The sequence below is a fragment of the Vulpes vulpes genome, chromosome 14 (assembly GCF_048418805.1).
Source record: "Vulpes vulpes isolate BD-2025 chromosome 14, VulVul3, whole genome shotgun sequence".
NCBI classification, from domain to species: domain Eukaryota; kingdom Metazoa; phylum Chordata; class Mammalia; order Carnivora; family Canidae; genus Vulpes; species Vulpes vulpes.
In genome coordinates, this window is record NC_132793.1 from 102,691,970 (window position 1) to 102,706,768 (window position 14,799).

Below are 14,799 nucleotides of genomic sequence, written 5' to 3' on the forward strand. Positions count from 1 at the left end.
CCTCTGGTCATGATCACAGGATCACAGGATTGAGTCCTGCTTTGGGCTCCCTGCTCAGTGGGGAGTCTGCTTCTCCCTCTGCCCCTCCCCCTTGCTTGTATACTCTCTCTCTCTCAAAAAAATAAAATTAAAAAAAAAAAAAAGATTCGGTATATAATAAAAATGGAATTTCCTATCAGTAGAGAAAGATTTCCCAATTCCGAAAAAAATTTCAGATGGATCATAGATAGCATTTTTTTCATTTTTATTATTTATTCATTGGTCTCTTTATTTTTTAAATTCCAGTATAGTTGATACAGTGTTCTATTAGTTTCAGGTGTACAACACAGGAATCAAACAATTCTAAATATCCCCCAGTGCTCATCACCATATGTGTGCTCTTCATTGCCTTTGCCTATTTCACCCCTCCACCATCACAGACTTAACTGTTTAAAAACAATGAAAGTATAAGAATAAATCCTGGTGACTATGCAATCTTGCAATTGGAATCCGAAAGATCTTCATAAGCCTGAGTGCAAAGGTAGCAGGCATGAAGGAAAAGATAGGTTTGAATAAAAAGAAAAAACTGTTTAAATGTCTAAACATTTAAAAAAGCCCTACACACTTTTTTTTTTTTACGGTATTTATAGGGAAAGGAGGTTCTTAGAAATCATCAAGACAGCTATACATCTTATGAGAAAAGTGGCCAGAGGAGATGAATAGGTAAAATACAAAAGAATATAGTCCAATAAGTATTTTTGCTAGTGAAGGTCACACTTTAATCAAAAAAATGCTTATCAAAACTAGCCCCCAAGCCCCCGGGTAACACCAGTAATTACAGGGTAAGGAGGACATTCTTACACATTGCTGGTGGGAGTAGAATTTGGTATCAGTCTTTCTGGAAGGCAATTTGAGGCAATATATATTAAAAGTCCTAAAAATATGTGTACCCTCATTAGAATAGAACATGTCACGCTGCAGTGACAAATTAACCCTGAAACCCCAATGGCGTGCCACCGGAGGTTTCTTGCTTATCCACACTCCATGTCTGTGTGGGCAGGCGGGCGGGTGTTGTGAAGGGAGAAAGAGGTTCTTCTGCAGCCACTCAAGGACCCAGGCTGACAAAGTCTCCATGGCTAGGACACCCCGCATGGAGGCAAGGGCGCAGAACCTGGAAAACTGGTCACGAGCATCTCACGATCTCGGCCTGGGAGTTTCTCAGGTCACTTCTGCCCACATTTCATCGGCCAGAATGTCAAGGAGGCTCCTGTGTGCCCAGGAGGAGACACAGAGCAGCAGGTGTACTGCCTACCAAACTTCTGAGCCAGCAAGTCCAATTTTAGAAATTATCCTACGTAGATAATCATAAACTTTCTGAAAAGTTTATAAAGATATTAGAATGAAGGATTTCATCATATCCTTGACTGTGACAGTAAAAAAATCAGGAACCGCCCACATACCCAAGGAACAAATCTATGCAGATACTAAGAATGATGAAATTACATCTTCAGTGATACAGAAACATAGTCACAAATATACTATCACAAGGGAAAAAAGTTATAAAACTGTGTATAACAGAATTGTTATAATTATTTCATAATTTCATGAAAAAAGTAATAAAATAAATACAGATGCATAGAAAAAAGTCTGAAAAGATATATATCAGTATGTTAACAGTGGTTATAATCAGATGGTCTAATAGCAGGTAATTTTTTCCTTTTCACTCATCTGTAGTTTCTTTTTTAAAAAATGTATGTATTATTTACGTACCAAAAATGCATTTAAAAAGGAAAAAAAACCACACCCTAGTACCCTGGGAGAGTCCCACTTGACCACCTCATTCTAATCATTAAATTCTTACATTTGATATAAGAAATGCCTAATGGGCTGTTCTATCACAAGACATTGATACACCAATTTATTTAAAATCAGGACTTTATATTAAAAGTGGTACAGCAGGGTAAAAACAGTAACACATTCCCCATAACAGCTGCAGATCATCAGATCTGTCAATCATCTGCCAAAACGTCCCACAGTCTGGCCTCCACTGTGGTTTCTCTGGGCTCCTGCCAGGGAGTGCCAGGGGTCTGTGTGGCCTGGGGGACCACTTTTTACAAGGCTCTGCATCATCAAAGAGAGTAGGGCACTGTACAATTCCACTTGAAACAAAAGACTCGCAAACTCATCTTCTCCTCAGCGGATTCCAGAACACATAACATCACCACCAGGATTATTAAGGACTGTTCTTAGGTATATAGATTTTTTAATAAAACCGTTCCTTATAGTTTCTCCCACTTTTTCAAACACACACGCACGCACTCGCACTCCTGAGTTCACCAGAACATTCCACCCAGCTGCCAAATCATTACCAAAGTCGCCTTCTTGCCTGGCTAGTGTTTAAAGAGGAACCAGAAAAGCCCACATCCTTGAGACAGGTGTATGGAAAAGACATGTGAAGAATATACATTTCTGTAGAGGATTCCCTCTCTGTGATGCCACCCCCACCAACCCCAGAATATGTAATATTTTTTTTGGAGAAACCACGTACTCAGAATTAGGCTCCTTTTAAACCATGCATATCATTTAAAAATGTATACGGACACTGATTTGCAAGCTTCTAGTTTAAATTGTCAGCGCTTCAAAATCCAGTGACTATCTCAAAGAAATAAGAGTCATAACTTCCAGAAGGACCAGCAATACAAACGACCCGTTCTCAGTGATTAGCAAAGAGCACGGCCAGCTCCTTCTTATAGGGCAGCCTTTTTGAACGGGCTAAGTCACCTCATGGCTGCTTTCCTTCCAAGGGTGCGCCTGGCCACATGTGGGGTGCCCCAGGATGGTCCCCGGCATGCCCTGTGGCTGGCTCTCATCCAACACTGCCCCTCACTTCTACAGAAAAGCAGTCCTTTAAAATGGGCAGATGGCAGTACCTCCAGGGAGCACCTGAACTATACTCTGTTCTACCTCTGACTCAAGCTTCACGTCCAGTGCAGTACAAACCAGCCAGGCAGCACCATCCTCAGGGTGATGCTCGTGGGCTGCCCAAGTCTGGAAAGTCCACAGGGAGCCTGCAAGCTGGAGACCAAACGCCTACCCGGACAGTCCTCTGGGGGTCAAGTCAGATCCTGCTCAACCCACTCTAAGCACTGGGCTGGCCTGCTCCTCCCCAGGGCTGGCTTCTGTCTGGGAAGGGGATGAGGAGCAGCTGGACAACCTCCCAGCCACAACTCTGCTCACCGCCCTGCCATCTCGGGCCTTCCCGCTTGTTTTGGACAAACTGCTCTACTTCTGCTAAAGCCACCAGTAAAGAACTTGAAGTGTTTGTGTTTCACAAAGCTGGTCTCTCAGAACACGGTTTTAACCAACACTCTTGGAAAGATCCTTGCAAAGCCAGAGCCACTCAAAAACGGAACCTCTTGTCTGTAATGAATGTAAATGTAATTCTAGGTCGCTTGCTTACAAATCATCACTTGCTGTGGACATATATTAAAAGAATATAGCTGCAATGTGCTCTCATCAGGACATCAGAGAATTCTTTTTCTGGCATCTAAAGGTCACAAAGGGAAAACGGTGACATGGCCCACAGAAAGACACCAGACCAACAGCCAGGAGAGCCAGATGCACAGCCGACAAGGCTGCTCGCTAGCTGGATGACAGTGTGTCACCGTCTGTCTCTGCTTTCCATCTGGAAAATGGGGAATAACTCTGCCCAGCCCTCTCACCCACCTGAAGTTTATTGTGAGAGCACACAGGAAAGCGTGGGACTGCGTGCCACCCAAGCTCCAGGTCTCGTGTGGACACTGGCTTGCTCTCCCTCCGAGGCATGACCACACTATCCCAACCTGTCACTTGGGGTCTACATTCCCTGGGCGCTAGGAAGATTTCTCCCCTCACCTCTCAATTTTGTGATGCACCCAGCTGGGTCTTTACTTAGAAAATCTTTAAATCTTTATTTATTTTAGAGGGAGAAAGAGAGAGTGGCGAGTAGGGGGGAGGCACAGAGGGACAGAGACAATCCTGAAGCAGGCTGAGCAGGGAGCCCATCACGGGGCTCGATCCCAGGACCGAGACCATAACCTGAGCCGAAATCAAGAGGTGGCCACCTCACTGATGGAACTACCCAGGCGCCCCAGGAGTAGTTATTTTTAGGGCCTGTTATGAAGGGGTTCCATGTTTCTTTCATGTCACCCCCCTTTGGCCCCAGGTTTCACAGATGTAGGATAAAAGCTAATCCAGGTCTGGGCGGCCAGCCCTGTGCATGTCAAAATCAGGAGACATGACCTGGAAAGGAAATGCAGTCCTGGCTCTAGATCCTCCGGAAGCATGGCTGGCAGGCTCACAAGTGAGAGGCACACCTGCTGCCCATGCTCGTCTCCAGTGGTGGAGCTACATGTCCCGGTAGGTGAGGGCATGTCAACCTGGCTCAGGCGAAACACGGGGTGAATTTAGTGGGTCATTTTCATTCTGTGGAGCCCACCTTCACGGTGCCAGGGGCTGTCAGATGGGTAGTCTCTCCATGGACCCTCCAGGTTGCCCCCAGGGCTATCTTTTTTTAAATAGATAGTCAATGAAAAAGCATTAAGATCTTCAGAGAAAAGCAGAAGTGAAAGGCCAGTGGTTTTGTACAGCTGTGGTGCTTTCCCTGCTGAACCCAAGCTCCCTTAGAGGAGCCCACCCTGCTCTGGGCTGCAACCCAGGAGGCCACATCATGCATCCTCACCTACTACCTGCAAGGTGCTTCCAAACTCCCCAGCGACAGGTGAGTAGATATCGTGGGTCTCAACCACAGAGGGACACAGCAGCCCACCATGGTCATGGCGCTACTTCTGCCAATGTTTCTCACCATCACTGCTATGGAGTGCATGAAGGGCTTTGGCAACTCTATTATCCTATGAATATGCCACCTGAGTGTGCTCTGGTCAGTCAAGATGGTTCCTTCCAGATCAGTAAGTCACCCAACAGACAGGTGGCAGACACCATAAGACTCAAGCTCAATTTTTGGGATCCCAGTGAGTGCTGCTCCCAGACAGCCCTAGGCCTGGTCTGCTGATGGGTGGTCTGATCTGGCCTGAGAAGAACCCCCTATAGCCATTGCTGGGCCACAGGGCCGGACCATGGCCAGCCTGGCTCTCTGGACCAGTAGGGAGCTGCTACCAACAGTCCTGAGGCCCATCTGGAGCTCTGGGGAAAAGGCAGGCCAGCAGCACCCTATCTCAAGTCACCGAGAGGTGACCATGCTCTCCACTTTGTCAGCCATGGGCCCAGTATGCTCAGGCAAAGCTGACCCACTCAGCCTGCGGGTCCCCCCCCACCCCTGAGCTGCCTTGCTGCTCTGGATGACTGGCCTTCTCTCATTTCAATGAGACCTCTCTGCTCAGAGATGTGGTCTCAACAGCAGGATTCATCCTGGGGCCTGGGAGGCATCTGTGTGTCCCACCTGCTGCGTCAGGCTGTTTTATTGTTCGTCCAAATTCACCAGGGGGGAATTCTAGAAACTCTTTCTAGAAAGGGATGTTCTCTTGGTGGTTTCTCAAAGCAGGTAAGAGGGGGTAAGAAGGAGGCACCAAAGCCTCCACCACCCCAAAAGGCATTTAGAAATGCCTATGGCTGGCGATTCAAGCCATTTTGCCCCATGCAGGGCACCCACTGAGAAACTCAGTAAGAGAAGGGAGCGTTATGGCTCTGGCCCTTACCTTAGCAGGAATGGAGAAAGACAGGCAGAGCTCCTATGTCACTAAGGCCATGGCTCAGCCAGTTTGAGCAAACTCTCCCTCACAGGCTTGTGTGATTCCTTAGTCATCCAGTCCCAACACAGGGTCCTATCCTAGATCCCCAGCCTGGAGAAGAGTGGTCCCGGTTTGAAGGCACCCAGGGGCACAGCACCATGGATGGGCTAGTGAGGGACCTCAGACCAGCTCCTGCTGCTTCCACTGCCACCTGCTCTGCCCTGGGGCCACCCGAGCCCATCCGGTACCTTGACCACGCACAATGAACGCCTGTCTGATAATCACCTAACACGGCAAGATGATGGATTATTCAACAGGGTCTGATGGAGGCTGCTGGGGGTGGGGGGTTGATTAACACACTAAGTGCTGTTTATATGTTGAATTGAACAAATATTTATTAAGCACCTACTTTGTACCAGGCACTGTGCTAAGCACCCTCACTGCACGCTGTTCCCACAGCACAATCATCCGCTTAGAAATTAAAACCCAGGAAAGGAACATTGTCGCAACCCTACAAACTGGAGGCCAGAGGAAGGGGGGCAGAGTGGACGCAGGCGATCCCTGTGCACCAACCAGAGACTTGTCTTCTTTCTCTGGATGAGCCTCTGCTACGTGGCACTTGCAAACATCTTGGTTCTTACGGGAGGGAAGCTGCTACTCCCGTGTCCCACGTGCTGGTGCCCACTGAACGTTCAAACACTCTGAACGCTCTTTCAAAAAAAAGGAGGTGTAAAGGGTGTTTGTATTTGGATTAGAAAATGCTCTGTTCAGTTGGTATGGTTGCAACAGCCCTTGAGAGAGATACAAACGTCCCTGCCCTGACCGCGTAAAAGTCGAAGGGAGACAGCGCAAGGTTCCTGAGTCAGCATCGTCCCGGGCTCGGCAGCCTGGCCAGGCCGGGGAGGTGAGAGGGGACAGCGCCACTGGGGTGCACACACGACGACCCGCACCTGCGTGGACGGACAGACGGACGCTCCCGCCCTCTGCCCCGCGGCCCTAGCTGTCGGCCCCCAGCTTGGAGAGGCCGCGGCGGAAGTCGTGCAGGTCATCGATCTTCCCGTCCAGCACCTCCAGGAAGCTCTTCAGCTCCACCTTCAGGTGGCGCTGGCGGTACTTACTCTCCTCAATGTCCGTCTTTAGGGAACGCACTTTGTCCTCCAGGTTCTGATTGTCTCTCTCTGCCGCCTGGAGGGAGACAAATGGAGAAATGGAGAAATGGAGAAGGGTCTGGGGCTGGGGTGGGGGGCATCCATGGAGATCAGCCATGCCCCAGCTGGCCTCTCTCCCAGACCTGCACCTCCCAGTGCCCAAGCCTGCCACCCCAGGTGGCAGCACAGAGTTCAGAGCCTTCTGGGGTGTCCCCCCTCCTGCCCATTCCCCAGCAGAGGTGCTAACAGGCAGGGTGCGTGACCAGGGTCTGGCCTGATGAAGGACCGCCCTGCACAGAACACAGAGCTCGGGTTCTGCCCAGGGGAGCCTGATGCAAATGGGCCCTCTCGCCAAGCCCCGGGCAGAGAAAGTCTACAGACCCAGCACAAGGGGTTTTTCGGTCTCAGGCCCAGAACAGTCAGCTGAGGCCACGTGTTAGTTCCATTCCAGGAGACAGAAACAGGACAAATGGGGCAGTGACTTGTCTCCCTGGTTCCACATAGAGGCCAAGGCCTCCCTGGCCCCAGGCCAGCCTCTGGCCTCAGTGAGGAAGGACAGGCTGCGCCAGCCTCAGGGACAGCAGTCTAGGCCCCGGGATCACATGGTGTGACCAGGGAGACCCTCAAGCTCCTCCTCAGGCCTCCTAAGGTGGCTGTGAGTCCGTAAATGAGGTGCAAGCCCATGCTCTTCAGTGAGAGCCTCACTTTCTGGACATGATGATCAGACTGTTCTGAACAGCCGTCCAGGAACCAGTGACTAGTACTGGGGTCGCACACCTGGAAAAAACGCTCCTGAAGAAGGAGGAAGTGAAAGAGGATGTGGAAACTCTTCTCTGAGAATCTAAGGCCAGGAAGGGGCGCTGCCCAAGGTCATGTTCAAGGTCAGTGGCTGTGGAGTAGCAAGATGGACTAGCTCCGGGGTCTTATGCTCTCTACCCTCCCCTCTGCCCGGCTCCTCACCGCCCCAAGGCTCTGTGGAGACTTCTGTGGGCGGGACATAGTCCCTGCACTATCACTATGCACAGGACACCTTCGTAGAAGTGGAAAAACCATTAGACAAACACAGCTGAGTGTGCACCCAGGAGGCAGAGATGGCATCTGGTGTGCGGTTACTGCTGGTTTTTCATGACTAGAAAGTCGTTCTTCTTTACCAGCAGAGGTGTGAAAGGGGGAAGCCCCAGAGAAACAAGTAACACCATGGATGCCTCCAGGTCGGAGCCACGGCGGGTGTGCCCCCCACCCTTACCTCTAACTTCTCTGAGACGTATTCACACTCTGACATGAGCTGAGGTATGATTTCACTTTGTTTGCGGAGGTCTTTCAACTCCTACAGGGGGCAGAAATTTAAAAAAGAATGTGAAAAGGAGTCGATAAAAGGCGATAAAATGCCTTCTTGAAACAATCTGTGTGCACACCAGCTCTTGGTGTCTGTACCCTCCTCAATAATAATAAAAGTGGTGGAGTTAATAATCAGCACACAGGTAATTCTACGGGCTGTGTTACGGGCATTGCCATGTGAAGTTTATACATCACCACGCCACCACAAAGAGACAGGGATTCTTATGATCCCCAACTTCTAGGTAGGGAAACTGAGGCAGGGACATTTGGTGCTTTGCCCACGGTCTCCAGCATCTGTGCACTTAGCTGTCCTGCCACCCATCCCTGCCAGAAAACAAATGTCTGCCTGGCCGGGGCTCTGGCTGCATGAGCAGGACAGCACAACTCTACTTCTGACGATAGAGCACCTATAGAAGTTTCCGAGCATTTCATATACATCCAGCTCCCCCTCAGCTTCGAGCTCAGTACAGCTCTCAGCTGGCCCGGTGCTGATGTCCAGGCAGCTGCCCCCAGGGCCGGTCACCTCCCCCTCAGACACCTGCCATGTCCCGGGCGCACGAGGCCTGCAGGCGCCTCTACTCACCGTCTCCTTCTCCCGCAGTTCAGACTCCAGGTCCTCAATTCTCCTCTTCAGCTGGGTGTTCCTCTCTTTCTCTCTGTTGATCTCGCTGCACTGCTCTTCCAGCTCGTCAATCTTTAACAGACACCACACGCTGAAGCAGGGATGCTGGTTTACTTTGGTCATTAAACAAAAGATCAGCCCGCCTGTTGACGCTGTCTTTTAAGATAAACCATGAACTAACCCACTCACGTGTTGTTCCTTGGGGCTGTGAACAAACTCCATGTGGCCCCCCCCATGGGGCTGCCCGCCCTGCTGGCACGAGAGACCCTGCTTCACACCAGCAGAGCCCCAGCAGTCACAAAATCTGGCTGCAGGACATGCTGGGCTTCAGATTTTCTCTCACCACCTCGGGACAGGAACTTCAGGTTTGCTTTAAAGGATTCATCACGAGTAGGGGCCAGCTGTCCCATGAATCTATCTGCTTCTCCCCATAATGATTTTTTTTTTACACCATTTGGTCATGTCCTGAATTATTCTATTTCATCTCAAAGGTTTAAGACAGCAGGGAAGGGAACCAATCAACTCTGTGGGACAGTGGCCACCAAATGAGATGCAATGACATTTCAAACGCTTTAAATCAGGGTGACCTTTCTTGACTGATGCACGCAGGAAGGGCCTGGCCTGTGAGCCTTCTCCCGGAGAGAAGAGAGTGGCAGACTGTACTGGCAAGTCCCCAGAGTGCCTTCTTCTCCCCTTCCCAAGCCTGAGCCCTCAGAAGGGCCTTGCGGTGTGACAGTGTTTCCCAGCGGCCAGCACATGCGTGCAGAGTGGAATGGGACCCACAGGAACACAAAAGCAGCACACTGATGGGGTCCCACAGGCAAGCAGCAGTCTTCGAGCTGAAGGGTGCTGGCTGGTCACGATAAGGACACTTTCAGGGGTGGCTGTGCACCAGCCCTCAGGACTTGGACCCCCCAGCCACGGGAACTCCTAGGGAGTCCACCAGCTTCTACCTTGTGCCCTGGAAATCAAGCTCCCAATGCTTCCTGGACAGGGAAGCAGATGCTCCCCTCAGGCGGCGAACTCTATGGGGTGTGCTTCCTCTCCCCCAATCCCCCCACCCCATCACATTCACACAAAGTGAGAAACCCAGCTCTCTGCTTGGAAAGAGGATAGGGCAATCGATCCCTCTGGCAGACAGATCGGCCAGCCCTCGGGAGGGAATGCACAGTCAGCACCTGGCCTGGTGCCCTCGCTGTCAGCACTTAAGGCACTGAAATGAAAAAAGGACACGAGGCACTTTTATGTGCCATCTGTACCAAAGCAAGGTGGGGAAATGGGAGAGTGGTCTCCCATGGCTCCATTCAGGCCGAGTGGGCAGGTTACAAATGGTGACAACAGAGAGTGAATGCCCATCTCAGGGTGATGTGTCCCCCTGAAATCCTGCACTCACGCGGCGGCCGCTGTCCACGGCCTGCTGGATAAATGTGCTGCCCATCCACACCCGGCCACACAGAGACACCCAGGGTCTCAGCTGGGGATTCTGTGGCCACCCCACAATGACCTCATCAACTCAGCCTGACCACAGACAGCGTGAGAGACTAACTACCGGGAAGGCTGTTGATGAACTGCCTGGATGTGGCGGTCAGAGAGCAGAGGGCACAGGATGGCAGTCAGCACCCACGCGGCTCATACTCAGAGGCCACATTCCCTGTCCAGCCTCTGAATGCAGATTCTTAGACGTTGGGATATGCATGCTAGCAGGGTTTCCACGTGAACGCTCCTCACCATGTTCTCAATCCGTTTTCCTTGCTCACACTCTGGATCCCCCTTTCTCAACAGAGGATCTGGGAACCACAGAAAAGCCCAAAGGAGGCCACCGTCCAGGAAGGGCCCCCCACAGCTAGCATCAGAGGGATGAGGCTGACTCTCCCATGTGCTCACTTTCCCCTTTGCAATAGCAACTCCAAGACGTGGCTCCCTTGGCTGTGCTCCCACAGAGAAAGTGGGGAGGTGGGCGGAGGGCTACAAGGGGAGCAGCAGCGAGGCTTCCTCCCACCACAGGGAGGGAGAAGCCCAACAGGGACCCCGGACTCAGGCCCACCCTGACACCCACCTTGTTCCGGAGCCGGTCGTTTTCATCACGGCAGATGGAGAACTGCCTTTTCCACTGCTCCACGCTGGCGGCCGACTCCTGCAGCGCTGTGCTCAGCCGGGCATTGCTCTCTCGCAGGGTCTGCAGCTCAATCTCCCATTTCTTCACATTGGCAGCACTGTGGGGCGGCCCAGGTGGTCACCCGGTGGGTGGGTGCCGTCCACCTGGCTCTACCCCTACCTGCCACCCCCCACCCGACACCCACCTGCCACCCCCCAGTGCAACCCCTAACTGCCATCCCACCCCACCCACCTGCCTCTGGGGGGGCCACATGCCTGCCCCCCCCCCATCCTTCACCCCCTGAGAGGCCAGCTACTAAGATCAAATGTCAAGAAGGGCTGGTGCCTCTCTAGTGGCCATGTGTCACTTTGCCAGGCTATTTTCTTAAAGAATTGCTTTAGGAAAGAACCAAACTCATGGAGAAGGAGGAGCCCTGAAGCTAAGAGCAAAGACACAGGATGTGGAGAGGACCCCCTTCCTTTCTACTGGCCCCTGCCCCAGAACCCTCTGTTGTGTCCCTTCCTGACACAAGCCCCCAGGACACATGCTCTGCAGTGGGACTCCGAGGATCTCATGAAAGCTATAGGCCCTTTTGGCCATCCCAGACACCCCAAGACCCCAGGTGTGAGAGACAGCCTGGCTCCAGGTGACATTGGGCAAGCCTGTGGAGGAATCCAGAGCTGGAGATCAGAGGGCAGAGGGGACAGCGACAGCATGTGAGGGTGCCCTGACTGAACCTCCATCTCCTCAGGGGCAAGGAAGGACCACAGGTCTACTGGACACCTCCCCTGGACAAAAACAACCTCGAGTCTGTCTTCCATCCTATGTGCTCCACAAAGAAGTTTCCAGAAACAAACTGGAATCAGGGTCCCCTCAGGGGCTTGGCTTTCACGTGCCGCTGTCTCCTGGCTTTGCAGCCCACACAAGCGGGGAGCTGCAGGTGGCCGTGGGCAGAGCTGTGCAGGACACGCAGGATATGCCCTGTGCAGTGTCCCGCTTCTAATTGATCCTGCCTGGCTGAAGTCACTTCTGTCTCGGCAGGCTGTTTTGGGGGTGAGGGTGGGGTAAGTAAATAGAACTGCATCTCGATTATCTGTGTTATCTTCCTTCCATCCCCACAGCCTCAAGGACATAGGAGCGTGACTGGAAATATAAGCTTTCAGTTTCAAACACCACAAGCAAAAAAAAAGTAAAATGTAATCTGATTAATTTCAGAGTTGATGATGAAGAATTTAAGCTGATTTAGGGAAATGACTTCACGCTCGTTCCTATAATTCACTTGTTCATTAAGTTGGGTAGGGGTGAAATGTTTTTATCCAGGCAACATCTTGTGGCTTAAACAACAGAAGAGTGAAAAGCAGGCAATATGGTGGAGAAACTGACTAGCCGTGTGACCTTAGGCATAGACTCACTCTACCATCCGGGACTCAGTTTCCTCATCTGTAAAATGGAGTTAATATGATCCAGCTCTTTAATGGGGCAAGTTGGGGAGAGCAGCTTCTCAGCCACAGAATGGCTGGGGGAAAGCTGGCCAAACCCCTGCCCGGGGGGACCAGGATGATTCCCAAGGACAGCAGCTCTGAGCGCCATCACAGGGCCAGCCCCGCCATCAGGAAATGGGCCACAGTCTCAGGGGAAGAAAACATAAGCGTGGCCTGTGCGGTCATTAAAAAGTAAATTGTGTTGATGTCATTATAAGGATGTTAAATTTATATGTCAATTTAGGAGAGACTCTTTTTAAAATATGAAGGCATTCCTACCACCTCCCAATAGAAGGTATCTTTCTGTTTGTTAAATAAGTTATTTATGGTCCTCGAGAACATTTTAAAGCTTTCTTCACAGAGATACCATGCCCTTCTTAAGTTTTCTGTATGTTATGGTTCTAGTTCATATCGTAATGAAATCTCTTCTTCAAACACATATTCTATGGGATGTGTGTTGGTACATAGAAAAACTGTTGGGGGCAGCCCAGGTGGCTCAGCGGTTTAGTGCTGCCTTCAGCCCAGGGTGTGATCCTGGAGACCCGGGATCGAGTCCCATGTTGGGCTCCCTACATGGAGCCTGCTTCTCCCTCTGCCTGTGTCTCTGCCACCGCCACCCCCCGCCCCGCCACCGTGTCTCATGAATAAATAAATAAAATCTTTAAAAAAAAAAAAAGAAAAGAAAAGCTGTTGATTTTTGTGAGAGGTTATATTCTTTTTAATAGTTTGTTAGGGTTTTATAGGTTTTTCTTGGATATTCAAGATTCAATCTTATTATCTACAAATAAATGAGACATTTGGCTCCTCAAAAAATCTAACCAAAACACAAGCATGGGGACGCATCTCTCTCACACTTATCCACGTACAAACAAACCTCCTTCATGTACTCTGTAGTCTCACACACACCCCTGGTCTGGTTGGCCAGACAGAACCACCACAAAGCCAGCTGGCCTTCTTTGGCCCAGAGACAGGACTGGACACTTGGAGCAAGACCCAATCTCCTTGTGAAACCCCGCCTGGCGGGAAAGGCCGAGGGAGGCACTACACTCAGAGCAAATACCATCTGGAGTTTAAACACACTTACCTCTGTGTCAGGGCAATCTTCAGCTTGTCGTTCTCAGACTTGAGGTGTGTGTCAGCAGGACCCGCATGAGAGGCCTTTTCATCGTCCGTCCCGTTGACACTGGATGCCTGAGTAGGAGATGGGGTTTCACACCCAGATTCCTGGCCAAAGTGAATCACCTTCACACATTATTGCTCACAGGAGCAGCAAACCAGGCATGAGGAAGAAGCATGTGCTGGGGAGGACCAACTCATCAGACCTGAGTGTTGCAAAGACTAGCATGGCCAGACTATTAATCTAGTTCTGCCTCTGAAACTTAGTATTAAAAAAAAAAAAAGAAAGAAAGAAACAAAGGAAAAGACCCAGAGGAGTCCACAGGAAGCTCAGAAAAGTCTGTGTATTTTACTGACAAGAGCACACCTGGGGCCCTGGTTTTGTCTTTTTTTACTCAACTTTAGAGATAAACCTGACAAGCTTGGATACCTGGTCTCTCTTACTTAACACAGAAGCCACGGATTAAAGGGGGAGGAGGATTTACAACAGGGAGCAAGAGAGAGTGAACGAGGAAAAAGTATTAGCAGCTGGAACAACTCCAAACCCCCGGGGCCATGGAGAGAGCAATGCTCATTAAGTAAACAGGAATCAGATGTGGATGTGTGTGGCCTCCACTGCTACTTAGCATTATTATGAATATTCTGAAATATTTTCTGTAATATGTCATGCCACAGGGAGGTGAAATCTCATCTGCTCTCAGGTAAGATCTTAGATCTTATTTAGCTTCCAGTAAACATAAAGGCAAAGGAAGAAACAGGAAGGGAATGATGCATACATTTGACTAACTTTAAATTTCTGCACTGTAAAAAAACAAAAACAAAAACAAAAAACCCACAGATGCCATAAATAAAATTAAAAATGCACACAGAAACTTGGGGAAAGTATCTGCTGCTGAATATTTGCATATATGAAAAACAAGGTGTTAATACCTTTCCAGTACTGAAAAACCCTCCAGGCCTTATCTATTAGAGCCACACACTGACATATCTACAAATGAAATGATAAGATGTCTGGGATTTGCTTTAAAATTGAGGGTGAGGGGCAGCCCGGGTGGCTCAGCGATTTAGCGCCACCTTCAGCCCGGGGCCTGATCCTGGAGACCGCGGATCCAGTCCAATGTCGGGCTCCCTGCATGGAGCCTGCTTCTTCCTCTGCCTGTGTCTCTCTGTCTCTGCCTCTGCCTCTTTCTCTCTCTCTCTCATGAATAAATGAATAAAATCTTCAAAAAATAAAATAAAATTGAGAGGGAAGGGGGGCAGCACAGATGAAACAATTGGTTATAAATTCCTAATT

General features: G+C 50.2%; 1 protein-coding gene across 4 annotated transcripts in view; it reads right to left on the minus strand.

Annotated features, from left to right (window-relative positions):
• Positions 1–232: 232 nt before the first annotated feature.
• HOMER2 (homer scaffold protein 2) overlaps positions 233–14,799 on the minus strand; it is a 94,300-nt gene continuing 79,733 nt past the window's right edge. For 2 of the 4 annotated variants that reach the window (XM_072737422.1, XM_072737420.1), the window contains 5 exons: positions 13,474–13,613; positions 10,870–11,026; positions 8,775–8,885; positions 8,100–8,180; positions 233–6,890 (listed from right to left, as the gene is read on the minus strand). In XM_072737422.1, coding sequence (XP_072593523.1) covers positions 6,702–6,890; positions 8,100–8,180; positions 8,775–8,885; positions 10,870–11,026; positions 13,474–13,613 — 678 coding nt within the window. In that variant the 3' untranslated portion in view covers positions 233–6,701. The remainder of the gene's footprint in view (positions 6,891–8,099; positions 8,181–8,774; positions 8,886–10,869; positions 11,027–13,473; positions 13,614–14,799) is intronic. The other 2 variants (XM_072737419.1, XM_072737421.1) reach the window with 1 other exon arrangement.